Source organism: Trypanosoma cruzi, genomic scaffold (assembly GCF_000209065.1).
Source record: "Trypanosoma cruzi strain CL Brener 1047053516851 genomic scaffold, whole genome shotgun sequence".
Lineage (NCBI taxonomy): Eukaryota > Euglenozoa > Kinetoplastea > Trypanosomatida > Trypanosomatidae > Trypanosoma > Trypanosoma cruzi.
The window spans coordinates 529,983-549,520 of NW_001849577.1; the positions used below are offsets into that span (position 1 = coordinate 529,983).

At 48.3% G+C, this 19,538-nt stretch overlaps 9 protein-coding genes across 9 annotated transcripts, besides 18 other annotated features; all 9 read left to right on the forward strand.

Moving 5' to 3' along the window:
- Nucleotides 1-689: part of a sequence feature (heterozygous, Esmeraldo-like haplotype) that runs on past the window's edge.
- Nucleotides 185-2,080, forward strand: Tc00.1047053508465.70 (hypothetical protein, conserved; the record flags this gene model as incomplete). Its single annotated transcript, XM_808858.1, has 1 exon — nt 185-2,080. One exon carries the CDS (start codon nt 185-187, stop codon nt 2,078-2,080), a length of 1,896 nt encoding a protein of 631 aa, XP_813951.1.
- Nucleotides 690-1,717: a sequence feature (areas merged during assembly that could not be assigned to a particular haplotype. This can correspond to areas where the two haplotypes were merged or to regions with more than two copies in the genome that were merged during assembly.).
- Nucleotides 1,718-1,789: a sequence feature (areas merged during assembly that could not be assigned to a particular haplotype. This can correspond to areas where the two haplotypes were merged or to regions with more than two copies in the genome that were merged during assembly.).
- Nucleotides 1,790-8,961: a sequence feature (heterozygous, Esmeraldo-like haplotype).
- Nucleotides 2,207-2,229: a microsatellite.
- Tc00.1047053508465.80 (hypothetical protein, conserved) lies at nt 2,341-3,549 on the forward strand (the record flags this gene model as incomplete). The annotated part of the gene is made up of 1 exon (XM_808859.1): nt 2,341-3,549. The coding sequence occupies one exon, from the start codon at nt 2,341-2,343 to the stop codon at nt 3,547-3,549; it is 1,209 nt and encodes a 402-aa protein (XP_813952.1).
- Nucleotides 3,757-3,782: a microsatellite.
- Tc00.1047053508465.90 (galactokinase, putative) lies at nt 4,776-6,182 on the forward strand (the record flags this gene model as incomplete). Its single annotated transcript, XM_808860.1, has 1 exon — nt 4,776-6,182. The coding sequence occupies one exon, from the start codon at nt 4,776-4,778 to the stop codon at nt 6,180-6,182; it is 1,407 nt and encodes a 468-aa protein (XP_813953.1).
- Nucleotides 6,758-6,784: a sequence feature (AT_rich).
- Nucleotides 6,836-6,875: a microsatellite.
- Nucleotides 7,019-8,410, forward strand: Tc00.1047053508465.100 (uncharacterized protein; the record flags this gene model as incomplete). The annotated part of the gene is made up of 1 exon (XM_808861.1): nt 7,019-8,410. The coding sequence occupies one exon, from the start codon at nt 7,019-7,021 to the stop codon at nt 8,408-8,410; it is 1,392 nt and encodes a 463-aa protein (XP_813954.1).
- Nucleotides 8,514-8,542: a microsatellite.
- Nucleotides 8,720-8,761: a microsatellite.
- Nucleotides 8,962-9,468: a sequence feature (areas merged during assembly that could not be assigned to a particular haplotype. This can correspond to areas where the two haplotypes were merged or to regions with more than two copies in the genome that were merged during assembly.).
- Nucleotides 9,235-9,272: a microsatellite.
- On the forward strand, nt 9,317-10,540 carry Tc00.1047053508465.110 (acyl-CoA dehydrogenase, putative; the record flags this gene model as incomplete). Its single annotated transcript, XM_808862.1, has 1 exon — nt 9,317-10,540. One exon carries the CDS (start codon nt 9,317-9,319, stop codon nt 10,538-10,540), a length of 1,224 nt encoding a protein of 407 aa, XP_813955.1.
- Nucleotides 9,469-19,538: a sequence feature (heterozygous, Esmeraldo-like haplotype).
- Nucleotides 10,573-10,635: a sequence feature (CT-rich).
- Nucleotides 10,860-10,881: a microsatellite.
- Nucleotides 11,313-11,453: a sequence feature (T-rich).
- Nucleotides 11,514-12,422, forward strand: Tc00.1047053508465.120 (syntaxin, putative; the record flags this gene model as incomplete). Its single annotated transcript, XM_808863.1, has 1 exon — nt 11,514-12,422. The coding sequence occupies one exon, from the start codon at nt 11,514-11,516 to the stop codon at nt 12,420-12,422; it is 909 nt and encodes a 302-aa protein (XP_813956.1).
- On the forward strand, nt 12,859-14,136 carry Tc00.1047053508465.130 (hypothetical protein, conserved; the record flags this gene model as incomplete). Its single annotated transcript, XM_808864.1, has 1 exon — nt 12,859-14,136. The coding sequence occupies one exon, from the start codon at nt 12,859-12,861 to the stop codon at nt 14,134-14,136; it is 1,278 nt and encodes a 425-aa protein (XP_813957.1).
- On the forward strand, nt 14,532-18,272 carry Tc00.1047053508465.140 (hypothetical protein, conserved; the record flags this gene model as incomplete). The annotated part of the gene is made up of 1 exon (XM_808865.1): nt 14,532-18,272. One exon carries the CDS (start codon nt 14,532-14,534, stop codon nt 18,270-18,272), a length of 3,741 nt encoding a protein of 1,246 aa, XP_813958.1.
- Nucleotides 18,413-18,434: a microsatellite.
- Nucleotides 18,661-18,684: a microsatellite.
- Tc00.1047053508465.149 (hypothetical protein, conserved) lies at nt 18,735-19,538 on the forward strand (the record flags this gene model as incomplete). Its single annotated transcript, XM_808866.1, has 1 exon — nt 18,735-19,538. A coding segment is annotated over one exon (804 nt), but the record flags the coding sequence as incomplete, so codon positions are not given.

A 19,538-nucleotide genomic window follows, 5' to 3' on the forward strand; every position in this document is an offset into this window, starting at 1 on the left:
CTGTTTCTCAGTGGGTGTGGGGGAGTGGAGTTCTGCCCGCACGCTCGCCCGTTGCTCTCACACATATAAGCGTCAAATATATTCAAGCACACGTGCATGGATTCCCACTGCGAATTGTTTTCTCTTTTTTTTTTTTCATGTATCTTTTTCTGCCCCTCTCACCAGCTTGCGTGGTTTCCCTAAAATGTGGTGGACGCTGCGCCTCTTGCAGCGGGAAACGGGCACGTCCTCGGCGCTTTCGCTCACCGAGGCATGTGTCACACGGCAGTTAACGACAAAAAACATACGAAGGCCAAAGAAAGTGCAACGTCAAATGTGGATGGACCGGATGAAAAAAAGACGACGTGAGCGGGCAAGGATGATCGCTGCACACGAGGAATCCCAAAAGGCATCCATGAACAACCCCACTTTGAGTGGCCGAGACGTCATCATGGCTCAACTTGCCAATGAAATATTTAGCCGAGGACACAAACATGTCTGCTGCGCAACAAACATCTCGTTTGTGCCTGATGGCAACGCTGCCATGCCTGAGGTTGCACTCGCGGGGCGTGGGAATGTCGGCAAAACATCACTGCTTCGTTCCCTTTTTCGGGCTTCACGCGAGGTTGGGCGCTCAAACGTCAAGTTACGTCGTGATGCAATGAACTTCTTTAACGTTGGGGGCGGTGTGTTCAATGTGGTGGATCTGCCAGGGTTTGGCGGTACATCCGTTCCGTGGTCAACTGTGTTGCAGCATGCCGTCCTGCTTCGCAACTTTGTGCAGTACCGCCCAAGTTTGAAAATGCTATATTACTGTATGGATGTGCACTATAAGCACGGTGTATACATCCAAGACATTGACATTCTAAGATTTCTTTCAAAGGAGGTGCCGAACTTTACAATTGTTCTGACAAAGGGCGATCAGCTCGACACGACAAAATCGAATGACGCGTTTCGTCTAGAGGATATCCGAAGGGAATTACTTTTTCATGACATCACTCACCCCGTACTTGTCACCAGTGCGTACCACATGGGTGGTATCGATGCATTGCGTTTTGACATGGTGATGAACTGCATGCACGCCGTCCCAACCGAACGCCTGACGCTGACAGAAGCAAAAAGACTGTCGGAACGTCTGCTGTCACAACGCGAACTCGGCACAGTACGTCAGTTGGACTTGCCGCCTACGCAGCTTCAGGAAGACCTGATAGCGTGGGAAGCTGAACTACGGCAGGAGCGGGCCGCAGGAGGAGTAACAGAGAGAGAAGATGCGGTGGAAAGCACGGAGAGAACAATTGCTTCAGAAGGCAAAGTGGAGGAGCACAAAATCTCTGTGGCGTCCAGCATTAAAAATGGCTACAACAACAACAACAATAACAGAAGTGAACGCAGCGAGAAAGAGTCAACATCAATGGTGGAGATGCATTCATCAGGCTGTTCCAACGCTCTACTTGATCCTGATCGAGAAGTGGCCTTTGCTTCTCTCTGCAAGAAGTTGACAAACAATGCCCTGATGAGTTACGTAAAACAGACAAGTCCGTGGCGCAATCCACTTGTGTGGCCAACGAACGTGATACCAACAAAACATCCAAAGTCAAACATTATGCGATGCCCCGAGGATCCGCAGAATCCATACCTTACTCAGGCTCACTTTGTCTGCCCCCGAGCGGACATGCTTTTTCGTCGTCCCAACGTGGGTGTGCGTAGGGCTTCGAACAAGGGCCGATATGAAGCCGACCGACCGCTTGCATTTCTCATGAAACCGTACACAGTGCCATATTTTCCCGATATTGTGGACGTTAATATGCACCCGCTGCCTTGGACTTTTCTTGGCAGCCGTGAGGCCTACTATGAGAAGAATGGTGGTCGGCACCTGGGTGTACGCCTATCGCAGTACGCCTCCACCGGAGAAGTTCGAGCCCTCGCGGATAATCCAGCACCCGCCGAGCCGGATCTTACGAAGGAGGTCCGGGCGCTTGAGCGGGCCCGCTATGGATCCCCTATTGCGATGCTGCGGCCGCCTGAAAAGGCGCATAGGGAGGCTAGCGCTCCTGTTGTTATTGATGTTGGCGTGGCGAATAACGAACGTGCGGATGAATGAGGCGACAGTCATTTGTTTCCAGCACTAACAATACTACGAAGACTACTTTATTATGTTTCCCCCCTTTCGACAGATATTTTTGAATAGCGAGGAAGACAATGTGATTTTGTGTCTCAGCTTAACCTCTTTTTTTTTTTTTTTTTTTTTTTAGTTTGATATGTTTTGTCTCCACCTCTTCTATACCTATTTTTTTTTTCTTTTTCTCCCACGTTTTCCGCGAATTGTTATATGTCTATTTTTTTTTTAACAGGTGGCAAAGGATGCAGGATCCCATGGAGTTTATGAGGCGGATTGAGAGCATTTCGGAGTATGGGCATCTATTCCAGTTCATGCTTGATGATGTCACCCCTGACGATCCGGAATTAACACGCACACGGCACTACTACGTCGTGTCAAAAGACCAGTCGTATGCACGTGCCTACTGCTACCTGGTCTTAAGCCTCTGTGAACTAAAAGAAGGTGGAAATTTGAGCCGCTGGTTGGCACTCTACAGTCACATTTTTGGTACCATTACTTCCGAACGCTTTCTTGAATTACTTCTTAGCATTGCACGAGGATGTTTTGGTCAGTATGCCTTCTTTGTCGATGAGTATGTCGCACGTTTGGCTTTTTGTGCTTTGACGACATGCGAGCCCTTGAAATTGTGCGAGCGAGCAGACGGAGAGTCGCACAAGCACTTGTTGCAGACACCGAGGGATGCTGAGACGGTAGAACCAAAAGAGTTCTTCTTTGATGTTGACAGGCAACGCCACTTTGAGGCGGATTGGCCGAAGGGAACTGCGTCCCCAAGCATGTCGTTTGCAGAACGCATACAGTTGGAGAAGCAATCACAGGAGTCGCAACTTCTTCTACAGGTAAAGACTAGTCAGCACGAGCGAGAGGTGTCTGCTCTGCGTGATGCGATGGTAAAAATGGAGCAGAAACTGATTTGGCATGAACGGGCGCATCAGCAAAGAATTCACCATCACTTTTTCGAACATCAGGACGAGATGCAACGCCTTGAGAATGAAATGAAACAACGAGAGACGGAACTCCGTCGCGCGATGGACACGATTCTCAGGGATCAGGAGAGTCTGCTCCAGCAGGTATCGGAAGAGAACGCCTCCTTAAAGCAGCGTCACCACGAGGCGAAGATAGAGACAGAGCGCTGGCGCATGGAATGTCAGGAGCTCAAGCATAGATTAAACAGCACCGTAATGACGGCCGTTTGTCCATTGGACTCCGTCAGTCGGGAACAATACAGCGATCTCGATCGGCGGCACCAACTTCTTCATAAGGAGTTTGACGAGTTGTCATTGGAGAGGTCAGAAATGGAGCAGCAGCTACAGCAGGCACGGCAGGAAGCACATCAACGGCGCGTAGAACTGGATAGCACGTTGGAAGTGCTGAATTCATTGAGGAAAGGGCTCGACTACGTCGGCCGCGAGTTACCGTTGATGTGTGAGATGCCCGTTACGTATACTGCCTGAAACCTTTACGTGCAAGAGGAGAGAGGGAGAGAAAGATAAAATTGGGGAGAAATGCGTTGTATATTACAAGAACATGAATGGAGGAGGGAGGGGGGAAAAAAACAAGGGAACGAGAATCGAGGGGCATGTAGATTTTTATCCACTTTCCATTGCAAAAATACGTGTTTTTTACTTTTATATCTTATTGATAAATAACCCCGAGTGTTGCACACACACGCACACACACACACACAGGTGTATTATCCTCCTTTTATTCCACTTCTGCACAAATTTACTACAAGGCGGGAAAATGTTTGATCGCGAGACACAGACACCGGAGAGCCAAGTAGGGGCGCAGCTTCGCATCCACTTTAGGGGTTTGTCCCGCCGCATGGGTTTAGTCGCAGTGGCCGTGGCTCTGCTGTCTATCCTGAATGGCTGTTCGTACTACTTATACTGGCGCCCCCTCTTCGCGTACAACTCCTCACCACCAGTTGCGCTTTACGCCACTATCGCAGGGGTATTTTTTCTATTCATTATGACACAAGGAATTATTCAGATAGCACTTCGCACAATGATCGAACACATTAGCTCTAGCAGGCGAGAGAGAGAAATTAGACGCTGTTACTTTTTCTTTGTTCTCGCACTGTTACCGGCAACTTCAGGACAATTGAGCCTGTACGCTAACGGTTGGATTAAAGCCTCCGAAACAAACGCCGTGATATGTATTTTCACGATTTCTTTGAATCTTTTTTGTATTCTCTGTTCGTTGGCGCACGTATGGGTCTCTATATGTGTTCACTGGATTCACATGGGTGTGTTTCGCGCCGCGTTGGAGAAGCGTGCTGAGAGGCGAAATAGTTGGGAAAAGCAACTTGCATACATTATATCTACAGTAAAATTCCCTGCTTCCTCCCCGTATTTGGACCCACATAGGCCATCGGTTGAAACGTAGATGTGAGGTTGTGACAATTGCTGTGGTGTGGAGTGTGCACCCAGTTCTCACACACAGACAAACACACATGCCCTTTGTACCAGTACAAGTAAATGTAGCACAGGGCTTTTCTGCTGGTGTCACTACATTTTGGGGTCTGCTGCTCCGTGATCAGTTTGTGTTTCCTTCCGTTCACCCCATCCTTTCTTGCCGCTTCACTGCTTTTTTGGTTCTTCTTGCCATCTCAAAAAAAAAAAACAAAAACGAAGAGAAAATTTATTTTTTAATACTTTTTACTGTTTATTGATCAATCATGAATCCCCTCAGCTACACGGATGGGCGTCTCGACAAAACCCTGAGCCAGCTGAAGCCGCTTTTCATGAAAGCTTTTTCTGCGCACGATGACTCTGATGTGGAGTGGATTTTATTTGCCTTTGCTCCCGGACGCGTCAACTTTATTGGCGAGCACGTCGACTACATGGGCGGGTACGTCTGCCCTGCGGCGGTGGGGGACGGCTGCCACATCCTTGTGGGCCGCGTGAAGCACATCACTGATCACAAGCTACGCTTTTCTACGACTCGCGATGAGTATTTTGAACTTGGCCACCTCGGCGAAAAGGACCACAATAAGGCGTGGACGACCTTCATCCGTGGCGCGACTTCGATTCGGCTTTCGCACCACGGCGTGAAGCTTGGGGCTGAGCCTCTGAAGGGCATCTGCATGATGATCCTCGGAACGCTTGAGATGGGGGCTGGTATGAGTGCATCCGCCTCGTTTGGTATCGCGCTGCTTAACGCGCTCAGCACGACGATTACCGGTCGCTACAAGAACCCTCAGCTAACGCCGGGTCGTCGGTACGCCATCCTCCCACGTGAGTCGCACGACGAAATGATTGAGCTTGTGAAGCAAGGCCGTCGCATTGAAACCGAGTTCTGCGGCGTGCAGGTTGGTATCATGGACCAGTTTGCCTCCGCCTTCTCCGTCTCGAATAAGTTTATGGTGCTTGACTGTACGGCGCTGACACACAAACTCTGCGACATCACACCAGTGACGGGTGATGATGCCTGCTTCCTTCTCATCGACTCAATGATCAAGCACGACCTGCTTGGGGCAACGTCTGGAACTTACAACACAGTGCGGAGCGACCAGGAACAGGCGCAGGAGAAGATCTCGAAGCAAATCCTGGGTGGAAAGCCGTTCACCTTTACCGAACTTGTGCGTGATCCACACAAGTACACCACTACTGGCGACGCTGTCCACTTCATTAAGTCCTGTCAGAAGCAACTCACCCGCGGCGAGTTTGAGCGCGGATACTACAACGTCACCGAGCAGATCCGCACGCGTGACTTCATCGCTCTCACAGATGCAAGCACCGGCCTGACACACGAGGAGCGGTTCAGGGAGGCGGGTCGCATCCTCAACGAGGCGCACGAGGGTATGAAGACGCTCATGAAAATTACGACGGCAGAGCTGGACTTTATTCACGAGACCATCAACCAAGTACCCGGAGTCGCGGGTGGACGCATGATGGGTGGCGGATTTGGCGGCTGCATTATTCTGCTTCTCAAGAAAAACGTCGTGGACAGTGTCGTGTGCCGCGTGCGTGAAAAGTTTAAGGCACGTTTTGGCGTGGAAAACAAAGTCTACCCCGTGGTGATGGGGGACGGCGCATTCGTGGTGTCTTTGGCGAACAAAACTGGGCCCGATAGCAACCTGTAGGAAAATACATTTTTGTGTCTTCATATAATAGTTGTGGATATATAATATGCGCACAGGTGAAAATAAATAAATAAGAAGGAGCGTCTTGTTTGAACACTTTGTTTTTTTCTGCACGACCCGATTGTTATCTTCCGTGATATCGCAATGTGGATTTCAGCGAGCGCGGTTTTGTGGTTGTTGTTGTTTCTTCTGTTATCCCACCCATCCCCTGTTACTTTCCTCCACGAGGGGGGAGGAAGCCCGGCAGATGCGGGGGGACATAAATGAAGAATGCTGTTTTTTGCGTCCACAACAAGCTCGGTTTTTCGTAGACTGATGTATGAATCCATTTGTGTACGAGCGTTGGGCGGATCTCATCTGAATTGGGAGCCGTTGGGGAGGGCGCATTGAACCAAATTTTGATCGCCCCTCGTTGTAGTCTTGTCTCTTGTGGGAAGAAATGACAAGGCCTCATCCAGACGCAAATTTTGTTCACGTTTTTTTCTCTTTTTTTTTTATCAAACAATTGTAGCTGAACGTTTTTTAGTTTAGCAAATCTTTACTTCGGCTGTGCCAGCGCACAGAACATCAAAACGATTTATTTATTTAAATTTTTTTTTTTTGGGGGGGGGTTGTTTGTTTGTTCTTCGCCGTCCACTTTATAATCTTTAGTACTCTCTCTCTCTCTCTCTCTCTCTCTCTCTCTCTCTCTCTGGGGATAACTTTTTTTTCTTCTTTTTTTTGTCCGTGTGTTTTGGATTTTTCCCAGCGGACGCACACATTTTTAACCGAACACTGGATGTCTGTGTGTGCGTGTGGTGGGAGGGGGACGAACACCCGCTGATGGCGGCTGTGTGATGAGTGTGCAGCCACGTTTCGTTTCAGTCCTCTTTTTTCCTTTTTTTTTTTTTTTTAGAGCATCTTTTGTGATTAATTTTTTTAGGTACCACACAGAGATGGATAACTGTTCCCGTGAGAGCCGCGTCCTCCTGTTAAGACTGTGCAGTATTTGGGGGTTTATTATCGGTTCTTGGGCCGTGTTGCAAGTTGCTACACCTCTCGTTCTGAAGGATATTGTGGGAAAAGATGTGGCACCGACTTGGCAGGGTCTCTTTTCTGCCACGACGGCAGTGAGTGGAATGATTTTTTGTGCTCTCACCGGCCACTTCTCGGATCGTATTGGCCGTCTTGAGTTTTTGACACCGTGGGTCATTTTCTTTTTCTTCACGACGATTTTGGTTGTGTTTGCCGATATCACTGGTTCAATTTATATGCTGTGGGTGGCTCGAATAGCAGCTATTTCTATTCCGTCGACAATAATGCATGCATTTCTGTCAGACTACCTGAGCGGTAACGCATTGTTGGAATCTTTTGGGTATGTTGGGGCGACTTTTGGAACGTCGATGCTCACTTCCTCACTTTTGTGTGGGTTGATTAGTCGGTACTATTCACGTGTTGCTGCTTTGACTTTTGGGTCTTCTCTTGCGGCTGTGGGCGTTATTTTTACTTTGGCACTAAAACCCCCGAGCAAATTTCGATTAAATTCTCCCACGGCATTTGTTAACACAGAGGGCACGAATTTGTTTCACTCCGCTGGTGGTGTAATGAATAGCATACGTATTATATCCAGTGATGCATTGTTGAGGAATCTTATTTGTGCTATGGCCCTCCTTCGTGTTGGTAACGTTAACACACACATGATGCTTGTGCTTTTCGTGGACTTTCGCCTTGGTTGGGGATTACCGGAGATGAGTGTGCTGGCAGGTTTTTCTGCGCTTCTCACTGTGATCTTTCAACTTATTGGCGTCAGGTTTCTGATCTCGAGCGATATTGTATTACCTGTGCTTTTTGTTCTTTTGGCTGTGGTTCCTATAGTAGCTATGGGCTACGCCCTAGCGATGACAGGTGCTCAAATGTACCTGATCTCCATTTTGACCTCAATGATGACAATTGCATCTACCATATGTAACGCAAAGATCACCGCGATTGCTTCGGAAAACGGCGTTGCTGGTTTGGCGCTAGGATGCGTGGGAACCCTGCAGAATATATTAGAAGTTTTTGCATCTCTTTTTCTTGGAAGACTGTTGTCGTGGTCCTTTGAGAATCAACCACGCACGCATGTCCTGAGCGGTCTCCCCTTTATTGTGAATGGGGCCTTTTTGACCCTTGTTGTGATGATTGTGCTTTACTCCCACAAACGCCATGGAGCCGGTAGGGCCTCTTGGATAGAGGGGGTACATCCTGGGTGAGCACCGGGCAATGAATGTTCCCACACCTTATTTGGTTGAAAATGGGATATAGATTTACCTGCAATGAAGCCTATTGTTTGTTTGTTTTTTTTTCGGTTGTTGGTTTTTTTTTTTTTGTTTTTTTTTTTTTTTGTGTGTGTGTGTGTGTTTCTCGTTATTTACTTCGGTGCGTGTGAATTCTGTGATCTTTTTGTTGTGATCCCGGGGATGACCACTTTGACGTTCGTGTAGATTTTCAGATCTAATTTATCTATACACGTATTATTAGTCACGTAGTTGTATGTATATATACATGCACATATATATGTATATTATTATTATTATTATTATTATTATTATTATTATTATTATAAAAGTAAATTAAATATTTATTTACTTTTACTTTCTCTTTTACTGTTCGATATGTATTGACGTTGCCCTCCCCCTCTTTCTCTCCTTTCTCTTTGTGTCTCTCTGCCTTGCGCGTTTTTTTTTTTTTTTTATAAGAGAAAAAAGGGGGGTCCGTCACCGTAACATTTTTTTTTTTGGTTGTTTTGCTTTGTGCGTTAAACCTTTTCGTGCGCCGTTGGACTTCTGGTGGTGTAATTGCTCCATGTGCTCTGGCCTGCCGGAGAAAAACGAGAGTACATCGAGGTTGGCAATGATGAGTCTTTTGTTGTTTCTGGTGGTAGTGGTGGTGGTGGGAGGGAAGGGGAAATGGCATTCCTTGAGCCTTTTTGTTGTTGTTATTGTTGGTTTTCCCCATTTACTTTCCCTTTCTCCCTTAGGGAAAAGGCAGAATATATACTCCCATACACATCAATATTTATCTTTAGAAAGAAAAAGAGAGGGAGAGAGAGAGAGAGAAGGAAAGGGAAAGGGAAGAAGTGAGTATTTATTTTATTTATTTGTTGGTTCCTGTTGAATATGTTTCGTTTCACCTCTGCTTTGGGACTTAGGTACTGCGGTATTGCACGATGTGCCGCGCTACAAACTCCGACTCCTGTGACTCTTCTCTCGGAGAGTGAGAAGATGCTTTTGGATTCCGTGCGTCAGTTTACGGACCGAGTTCTAAAACCACGGGCTCGTAGGATGGACGAGGCAAGTGCCATGGAGAAGGAGGTCATTAAGGAACTGTTTGAGGCAGGACTTATGAGCATCGAGATCCCCGCGGAGCACGGAGGTGGGGATATGTCTTTTTTTTCAAGCATTTTGGCTATTGAAGAAATTTCGCGTGTTGATCCATCGGTGTCAGTACTTGTGGATGTACACAATACCCTTGTGAACAATATTTTTCTTCGATTTGCGAACAGTGAGCAAAACGCGAAATTTCTTCCGGATTTGGCATCATCATGTGTAGGGTGCTTTTGTCTCACCGAGGCGGAGAGTGGAAGTGACGCCTTTGCTCTCAGGACCCGTGCCGAGAAGAAGGGTGATCGATGGGTGATCAATGGATCAAAGATATTTATTACCAACGGTGGTTATGCAGACATCTTTCTTGTCATGGCAAACGTGGACCCTTCAAAGGGATACAAGGGGATTACCTGTTTTGTGGTGGACAAGAGAAAATCATCGGGCATACATGTTGGCCGACCCTTGGACAAGTTGGGCCTTCGCGCCAGTTCGACGGTTGAGATAAACTTTGAGAACTGCGAGGTTCCCGAAGAGAATGTAATTGGAGAGGTTGGTAAGGGATACCAGATTGCCATTGCAACACTTAATGAGGGTCGTATTGGAATCGGGGCGCAGATGGTTGGCATCGCTCAAGGGGCAATGGATATTGTCATGCCATACCTGTTCCAGCGAAAGCAATTCAACACACCAGTTGGAGATTTTCAGGCGCTGCAGATGCAGTACGCGCAGTGTGCCACCAACATCTACGCAGCGCGTCTTATGGTGTACAACGCGGCAAGAAAGAAGTTAATGGGTGAGTCTTTTGTGAAGGAGGCTGCGATGGCAAAGCTATTTGGCTCTCAGGTGGCTGAACAAACGGCTAGCAAGGCAATTGAGTGGGCTGGTGGCATTGGCTTCACGAGGGATTTCAGTCTTGAACGTCTCTATCGTGACGCCAAGATTGGCGCCATCTACGAGGGGACATCCATCATTCAGTTACAGACAATCGCAAAGCTGATTAAAAAGGAATATAACTGAATGGTTTGGAGAAGAGTTCTTTACTCGTCCCGCTTCTTCTTTTTTCTTCTTCTTCCTCCTTTTTTTTTTCGTTTCCCTTTTGGTCTGCGGCTTCTGCCATGTGAAACGCCAATCAATGCATCATGTTGGAGGGGTTTTTTTTTTTTTTGAGTTTGTGCGAAAGTTTTTTTGTTTTTTTTTTTGGTTGTTTGCGATCGAGCATTTGGGTGATGGGCAAAAAAATAGGAAGAGTGGGAGGCGAATTTATTTTGAAGCACAAAGATTACGAAGAAATGGATTTCGCTTCCGTCAGCAGTCTGTTTTTTATTTGTTGATATTTTTTTGTTTTGTTTTGTTTTGTTGCGCATGTATGTTGGAAGTACTTCCCCATTGCCTTCCTCCTGCCTCTCATGTATTCTTTCCACACACCCACACCCACGTTTTTTGTTGTTGTTTTTGCTGTGGGGGAAGGGGGAGGGGTTTTGTGGATGCTTTGGGTTTCAGCGTGCATCGGGTTGGTTGCGGGAGGTGGATTTGGCGTTGGATGCCGCGCATGAGGCCTGCCCGTCTCTCCGTGCGAGGTCCGGAATGTCGTTGCGGAACGCGAAAACACACACGCGGACGCGGGCGGAACGGGTACGGCAGATTGGCGCCAGAGCGGCTGAAGACCCCGTTAAAAACACAACCGCGCGACGTTACACGCCTCAGTTGATGGAGCCAAATTGTGTCTTTGTGTGTGGTGGGGGTGTTGTTGTGCTTTGTTCTTCCACCACCGCAAATTGATCCACGGAACTTTTTTTTTTTTTTTTTCCTTTTTGATTCTACTCCTTTTTTTTGGTTTTCCTTTCTGAAGTCTCCCGTTATTCCTGCCACGGCTCTTCTCTCTCCATTCTCTTTTTTTTTATTATTTTTTGTTTTTTTGCTTTTTTTATTTCCGCCTGGCAAATCTCCGAGGAAGCAGCCCTGCTGGAGCCTCGTCATCCGTGCCATTGCAATGGCGTCACGGGATCGTACCGCCGAGTTTCTACAGTACCGTAGTGTTCGACCGAGGCACCCCGACGCGCAGCGACTACTTGAGGAGGAGGAGCAGTTGCATAGTGTATATGTCACCCCGCTTTGGGTGGAGAAGATGGATGACATCCGCGCCATAGAAAAAAAGATTCAGGAACAAATGGAGATCCTCGAGGGCCTGCGGCGAAATCACCTCAAGATTGAGTTCAGCTCAACCCGGGATGAGGGCCAAGAGGAGGTGCGGATTGAACGGGCTCAGGACGTCATTGATAGTCTGTTTAAACAGTGTGAGAAGGTCGTGAAGGATCTGGAGACCGCCTACATGCGTGATCTCCCTGATAGCGGCACGGACTTGGAGTTGAGTATTCTTCGGAACGTAAAAATGTGTCTTATCAATGAGCTTAACAATATCAGCAAGATTTATCGTGAGAGACAAAGGCGTTACATGATGGACGTGAAAAAGCAGCAGGCGGTGGCCCAACGTTGGGCGGGTGGTGAGCATCAACGTGTCATTGAACAACAGCTGGAAACGGACGCCGTGATGGATCAATATCTCCAGAAGGGCATGACACAAGAACAGGTGGAGACCATTCTGCTGAATCACCATATGGTGGATGAGCGGGTAAAAGAATTTGATAGGATATATGCGTCAATCAAGTCCTTGCATGAAATGTTTAAGGACATGAATACACTTGTCATTGAACAGGGCGCTGTGATTGACCGCATAGATTACAACATGACAATCACACACGCACGTGTACAGAAGGCAAAGGCGGAGTTGCAACGAGCGGCCGAATATCAGCAAGCGGGGGGATTCAAAATTTGCGTCTTGTTTTTAGTTGTTCTCATCATTGGACTGTTGATTGCTCTCTTTTTGAAGGCGGTGACGTGACAAGTGGAGGAAACCCAAAGAAAAGCAACAAGGAATGACTGGGGAAAGAAGAGGAAAGAAAGAGAGGCCGGTTGCTTGCCATTGCTTTGCGTGTTTTCTTTTTCTCGGTGTGTGTGTGTGTGTGGCGCACAAACAGTACAGGGCCACTTAGCCCTACTGGTTGGAAGTCTGTCGTTAGCAGAAGATTAAAAAAACAAGTGAACGTTCCATGAATGATTTGTATATTTTATTGTCGTGGCTGCACCGTCCCCTCCCCTCCCTCTTGCTTTAAAAGCGGAGATGGCTGCTGCCTTGCGCTTACCAGCAGACTCTTTTTGTTGTGGTTGTTGTTGCCTTCTTTTCTTCTTTGTTTTTCTCTTGGAGGGGGTGGCTTTTTCCGTTCAGGGTTGTGGTGATGCTCTGAAGGAGCTTCTCAAGCAAAGAAGTAACACGCCACATGATGCAACCAGACATGAGCCTCCTTCCTCTTTACAGATCGCTGTTGAGGCGAATTCATGCCGCTCAACGTCTCCCCCATCACCTGCAGGATATCCGCTTTATTCTCTCCTACCCGCTCGTGGAAGCCGCCTCACGCACAGTCACGAGTTCTGGTGAAGTCTGCGGCTCCGGTTTACTGCGGCAGCACCGAGTGGACCCCTCCCACGTTGTTCGGGCCTGCTGTGATGATCTCCACCGTGCGTTACTGTCATATTCACACGTTTGCGACACTCCGTCAACATCGCGTCCTTTACCCCCCGTTGCGCAGCGGTTCATTCACATGCGCGAGCTGGCGTGGCTTAAAACGAGGCTGGAAAAAGTGCTTAGTGAGTCAACCCAAACGATACTGAACGAGGCAGAAATGGTGGCATCTGAACTCAACGAAACGGACTTTCTTGATGATGCGCTTTTTGTAGAGAAGGACCCCACGAAAGATGGAGAAGCGGAAAAGGTATGGAGATCTCACGACAACACGGAAGAAGACACGTGCGCTACCGGAGTGGCATCAGCGGGGGAACTCGGGCTCCGAAGGGAAATGTTTGTCCTGAGGCACATCGCACCATTCCCGTTGGCAGCATATTACTTAAGTTCGTTCAACATGGACTCTCGTGCCATTGTGGCCGCAGCAGGAAACAGTGAGCGGTTGTTGGATTTTGTGCAGCAGCATGTTCCGCGTCGCGTCGTTTGCCAAAACGCAGATCTTACGCTCACTGTCTCAGTGCGGCTTTTTGATGAAGCCATGGAGGGGAGGCGCGTGGAGAAAGGTTCTCCATTTTCTCAGGCCCACCGTTCTTTCATGTTGAGGTTTGAATTGCAGCCGCATGATCCCACGACCCGAATCGATGTGGTGAATTCATATTTTCTGCGACTTGATGTCGCGTCTTCTGAGCTTCTTGAGGACGTCGGCTACGTACATGCGGCCCACGTCTGGAAGTTAGCCCAGTACCCGTATAGAGGAAACGGAACACACTGCGATAGCATTGATAACAATGACGACGATGCCCGCAGTGACGGTGATGCTAGTGGTGACCATCATCGTCATTGTCATGAAGGAGTCGATGACGATGTAGCATCGCAGTTTGAATTGAGTTTCATCAACCCCTCGGATAATCCGATGGTGATGAAGGGACAGTTGTACTACATTTTACGCGCAGAGAATGACAATTCACCCGCCTTTGAGCTTCCCGTGCGTGTCATCTCATTTGGACAGCTGCTTTTGTTTAACCGCAATGAATGATTTGAGATGATACTTCACGAGGAGAAGAATAAGAGGATCAGAGAGACTTGGTAGCCCTTGGGAGAACAACTTATCCACACTTTTGTAAACAAATACATAAGACACACTCATATATATATATATAGCTGCTAGGGAAAACTTAAATATCATCTGAGATGTGGTTTCACCTTTTTGTTGTCATTTACCAATTCTTTTTTTTTTTACAAAGTGTTGTTGTTGTTTATTTGTTTGCCCGTTTTTTGTCCCTTTTGTGTTTTATCTTCCAATTTGTGTGTGTGTGTGCTTCGATGCATGTCCGTCACGTTAAGTGACTGCGTGGTACTGATGTTTGTTGCTCTTTCGCCTGCATAACTCCATTCCAAATTTTTTTTTGCCTCTGGGACTCCGAACAAAAGATGAAAGAGGCGGCTGACTCTTCTGCATGGCAACTGCCGTCGACGTCGTTAAGGTCCCATCGCTGTGCGCCGATCCTTTGGCTCCCATTTTCGCTTTGCCTAGAGTGTGCCTTGGAAACACGAGTGCGTGATTTGCAGAAGGGTGTCAAGAGTTTTGGTCCCTGCAGCAGTAGTACTACTTGCCCGGTCAAGGATGGGGAGCATTCCTTGGATTCATCAAGCGGCTTTGAAAGGCGTGTTTTTCATGCGCTGTTGGAGAATCCTTTTGTGCCTATGCGCTCTCTCCGTGGGGTATTTCCGGCCGCTACGGAGTACTACAAGGAGGATGCCGTGCTTGAAATGCTGATCCATGTCGCCTCCAATGTCAGCGCAATTGTTGCTTCGCCGTGGGCAGAAATGGAGGCTCACAAAAGTGTTGCCGCCGTGATAGTGGTCCTCAACTGCCACGACTACGAGCCTTGTCAAGCCCTCACGGCACTGAAGTTGGTCTTTCAGCGGTACTTTAATGGGTGTACATGTCGCTGTATCGTGTTGGATCCGACGGTGGAGGCACAAGCAGCTATGTCACAACACGTCTTTCTTCCCGCCCACTCATACTCGCCGGCGGAGGATGTGGCGCGGTACCTGTTGACGGAAATTGCCCTCTCAATAGTGCAACAGGTAAACGCCCACATCGTCTCCCTTAGCGCCTCGGTGGAAAATGTGGCACCTGCGAAATGGCCCACCACTGAGAATGCTGGCACGATAAATGGAGGTGGTGAGGTTCCTACAGCCCGTGTTGTAAATTCCCGTTTGGCGAAAAAGAGGGGAGACCTTCTTTTACGTGTGGGTGCATTGGACGCCGCTCTACTCGCCTATCACGACTCACTACCCGAAGCGGATGCACTGTGGTGCTCAGCAACACTGGAATCCCTTGCGTCCCTACGTTACCTGCAACGAGCCCCATTGCTCGATTTCACAACGGCGGTAGAGGGCGTTTTCTCTTCTCTCGAAAGTGATGCAACGGTGTGGAATGAAAATATGAATACCACTTTGAATCAATTGGAAATTATCGTGGAAAACGTGCGAATGGATCAGCGTAAGGCAACTTCTTTGCTCAAACACAGTTTACCAGCCACGTCACTTAACCGTAGACTGCCCAGAGAGGTGGAGGAACCTCTATCAACCCATATTGAAAATTTTCGGCGGCAGGTTGCGATAATACGTCGCTTCTTTCAAGAGGATAACACGGAGGAGGTAGGTATTTGCGTTGAAGATGCCTGTAAGAACGCACGTGGAGCGTTTAAAGAGATCCTTCACGTGAGTTTTGTGGAGTTGCAAATTTACCTTCAGGAAGCATTGCAGCAGCTACGCTCTGTTCCAGGGTCGCTGTTCGGTTTGCCGGAGCGAGAGGCGACAATCCAACTTAAGCGTACAGAACTTTTTGCAGAAGAGGGAGATAAACGAAAATTCCTGGAATCTCTAACGGTTCTGAGGGCAGCGGCAAAGAGCGCCCCGGCGTCTATGCAGCAATACCTGCGGTGGCGGATCCCATACTTGAGTTCTCTGTCTGGTTGCTGGCGAAAGGCCATTTTTAACGTTGTTGAGGCTGCTGTCTCGGAGCAGCAGGCAAATGCCCATGGCGCCTCTGTTTTTTTGCTGTTGCGTGCGTGTAGAATGGCCGGCATCTCTCTTCCACGGATGGAGTTTCAAGATCCGACAGCAGAAGGATATTTTCTATCTCGGGAAAAAATAGGGAATTCCTATGCTGTGGATAACGAAAAGGGTGAGACAGGAGCTACGGGAAATCGGGCCCATCGGGCCCAGGACGTGCCGCCACTGATGCAACTTCTTGACGCCGTGGCAGGGGCTGGTTTGGATACTGGCATGCAAAACGTCGTGGCGTCTCTTCTTCTCTTTGAATATTACCCCATCCTCCGTCGTGAGATACAACAGAAGCTGATGGACATTCTGGAGCAAAGTAACACGTTGATAGAACCTCTCACGTTGTCGCCACCTCCGTTGTTGCAAAGCATGGACGTACTCCCGCTACCACCCCATTTGGCACCGAAAACCGTTCCTCTGAGTGGTGCCCATTTCACCTTTATTGATACCGGACGGCTGAAAATGACAGTTCTCACATTGAATGGAAAGATTTTGCCGCCGGGACAAGTGGTGTGGTCTGTTGGAACTGTGGGTGAAGTGCAGTTGGTTTTAAAGAATCCACTTCGACTAGATGTGCAATTAACATCCATCGCACTTCATTGTCGTTCCGTGGAGACGTTGGATGATCTCGGACGTGTTAGCGATGAAACCGTAGGGCATGTGTTTGGGCCTCTCGCCCCGTCAACTTATCTGGTGACAGGTGTGATTCTTCCGTCGCTGTCACAACGTCAATTGCGCCTTCAGGTACAACCGAATATGCGCGGTTATCTTGTGGTGGATGGTGTGGAGATTCGTCTCGGGCAGCTCTCTCTCTGCTCAACCTTTCTTATGCCGTCGCCAACCCCCACCATTATTCCCGTCCTGCAGCGACTTCCTGACGTTTCATGTACGCTGGGAGTCAATGAGGTGGAAATTTTTGGGGGTCAGACAATTCATTTTCGGCTCTACCTAACGAATGCCGGCATGGTGACGATAGAAAAACTTTATCTTACAGCACATGATGAGTCGTGTCAGTTGGAATCGTGCACTGGATGCAAGGAACGAGTGAGTACCGCATCCCTCTACGTCATCCTTGAGTACGATTCCCTACCGAAGAAGGGAGACTCGCATTGCCTGTACCCTGGCGATATCCTTCCGGTGCAAGTGACGATGGTTGCCCCAGCTGACAATGACCATGTAGTTTTCCAAAAGGTCGTGTTCCGCACCACTATAGAACTGCCATATGAGCCACCTGTTACCCCAGAAAATGTTCCCAGTGCAGTTCCTGTTTTTGCAGTTATTCCCCGCCGTGTTCAGGAAACAAATCTTCGAGTCTTTCATGTTCCCAGTGTTGCTGTGACCTCTCTTGAGCTCTCACGGGATCGGCGTTATGTTGAAATTACGGTGAAAAACAAGAGCAAGTTGCATACCATTGAAATTCTTTGTAGTCAGTTGTTCTTCGCCTCCATCCCTGACGCAATGATTGTGGCAGGTGCGGAGTATCTCATTCCTCCCATAGAAATTACAAAGATTCCATCGAATATGCGTCGGTTTCCACTTCCGTGGGTGGTGCGAGAACTTCCAGAGTGTCGCGGTGAACTGGCTCTGGACTTTTCAATCCTTGAAAATGTGTTGGTGAGCATGGAGCCATTGGAAGATGTTGTGGTTTGCATTATGGTTTCCGCGGATGATGGGAGTGGTGTAGTCTCTTCCAAAGGCGAGTGGCGAAGTGGAGCCGCCTCGACAAGTCATTTCCCCTTCAAGCTACCAGTGATGAAGCCTGCGACAATACTTGTGCATGCTAGCGCACCGTGGAAGCGGGCTGTGCCGCTTCGTGTTCGCCTCTCCATGGAAAACCACCTGGACGCCGAAATTCTCAGTGGTCCGGTGGATACAACTAGCATTGTCGGTGGCGGCACTAAAATTACTACTGGTGTGGGCAACAGTGGCGGAACCAATGGGGATGAGCAGAATGAAAATGATGGTGTCAGGTATTACGAGGAGAATATTGAATTTTTTCCTTTTAAGGTGGGGGAACATGTCTTGACCATCACGCTTTCAGACCTTGATGGGCGTGAGATGACGTACACGGTGAAACTGCAGGTTGAGCATCTGTAGACAGAGGCAGAAAGAATGGTTGGTGTCGGTATTCTTGCGCCGTGTACATGTAGAGAGCTTGAGAATTAAAGGAAAGAAGAAGAAAAAAAAAAGTTTTCTTTCTTTTATTTTGCCTGACATGCTGTTTTTTTGTTCGTTTTTTGTTGTTGTTGTTGTTGTTGTCTGTGCGACACGTTAAATAAATGTTTGCTGATTTGTTGTTGTTTTGGCCTCCCTTGCGCTCCACTATGCTTGTGATGGCGGTGGCTCTGTGTATTCTCCTTTACACCCTATTCTCCCTCGTCAACAAGGAGCACGAACCAAACTTAGTGAGTGGAGGGCGAAAGTAAGGAAGCCAAAGAAAAGAAGTGAGGGGAAACGAGAGTCTTTTGTGTTTCTGTCGCTGTGCGTTTGTTTTTTTGTTTGTTTGTTTTTGTTTTAGTGCGTCGGAGCTGAGTGGGAGGAAGAGGAAGAGGGGGGGAAATGCCGCAGCGAAGCACCGTCACGCGGGAAAGGCACAAGCGCCCGCGTCACGGTGGCGAAGAGATTCGGAAGGTGAGTGCCACACCGCACCGCAGCGACATGATTACAGATGAGAGCGTCTCCCGAAATGATGAAATAGACGAGTCACAGGAGTCAAACTGTCTTCCGTCAGCAATCTCCGCGGCGGCGGAGGCAGCAGACATACAGAATGAATTGAAACGACAATTCGACGCTTGCCAGCTAATTGAGCGGGATGTCGCCTCACTTCTGAAGCAGCGAGAGCTGTCAACCGTGGGGATGGGCAGTATTCTTTCACTGAGGAACATCTCTCCATATGACGTTATACGTCTTAACGTCGGGGACGAGACCTTTACTGTTCCTCTTCAGCTACTGCTCGGTAAAGATGGTCAAGAAAACTATTTCGACGTCCTCCTTGGATTCCGTAGTAGTGGCACCTCCAGGGATAATGACGATGAGGAGGAGGAGGCGGATAAGAACAGACAGAGCCAAGTTGTGCAGCCTCCATTGTTAGATGAGACGGGGGCGCTTTTCATCGATAGAGACCCTGCCACTTTTCGTCTCATTCTTAATTATCTTCGCGGTTACCGGATGCTAACCATGCTGAATGAGGACCAGTTGTCGATGCTCAAGACAGACGCACGGTACTTTCAAATCCGTGGCTTGATGGATGAACTGGGTGATCAAACTCCGGAGAGCGCGGTTAAGTTTCGGCCTGGACCAGGTGTGAATCCTGAACGCAATCGATTCCGTGTTATTTACGGTGTCGCTATGGTCGGCAACCGA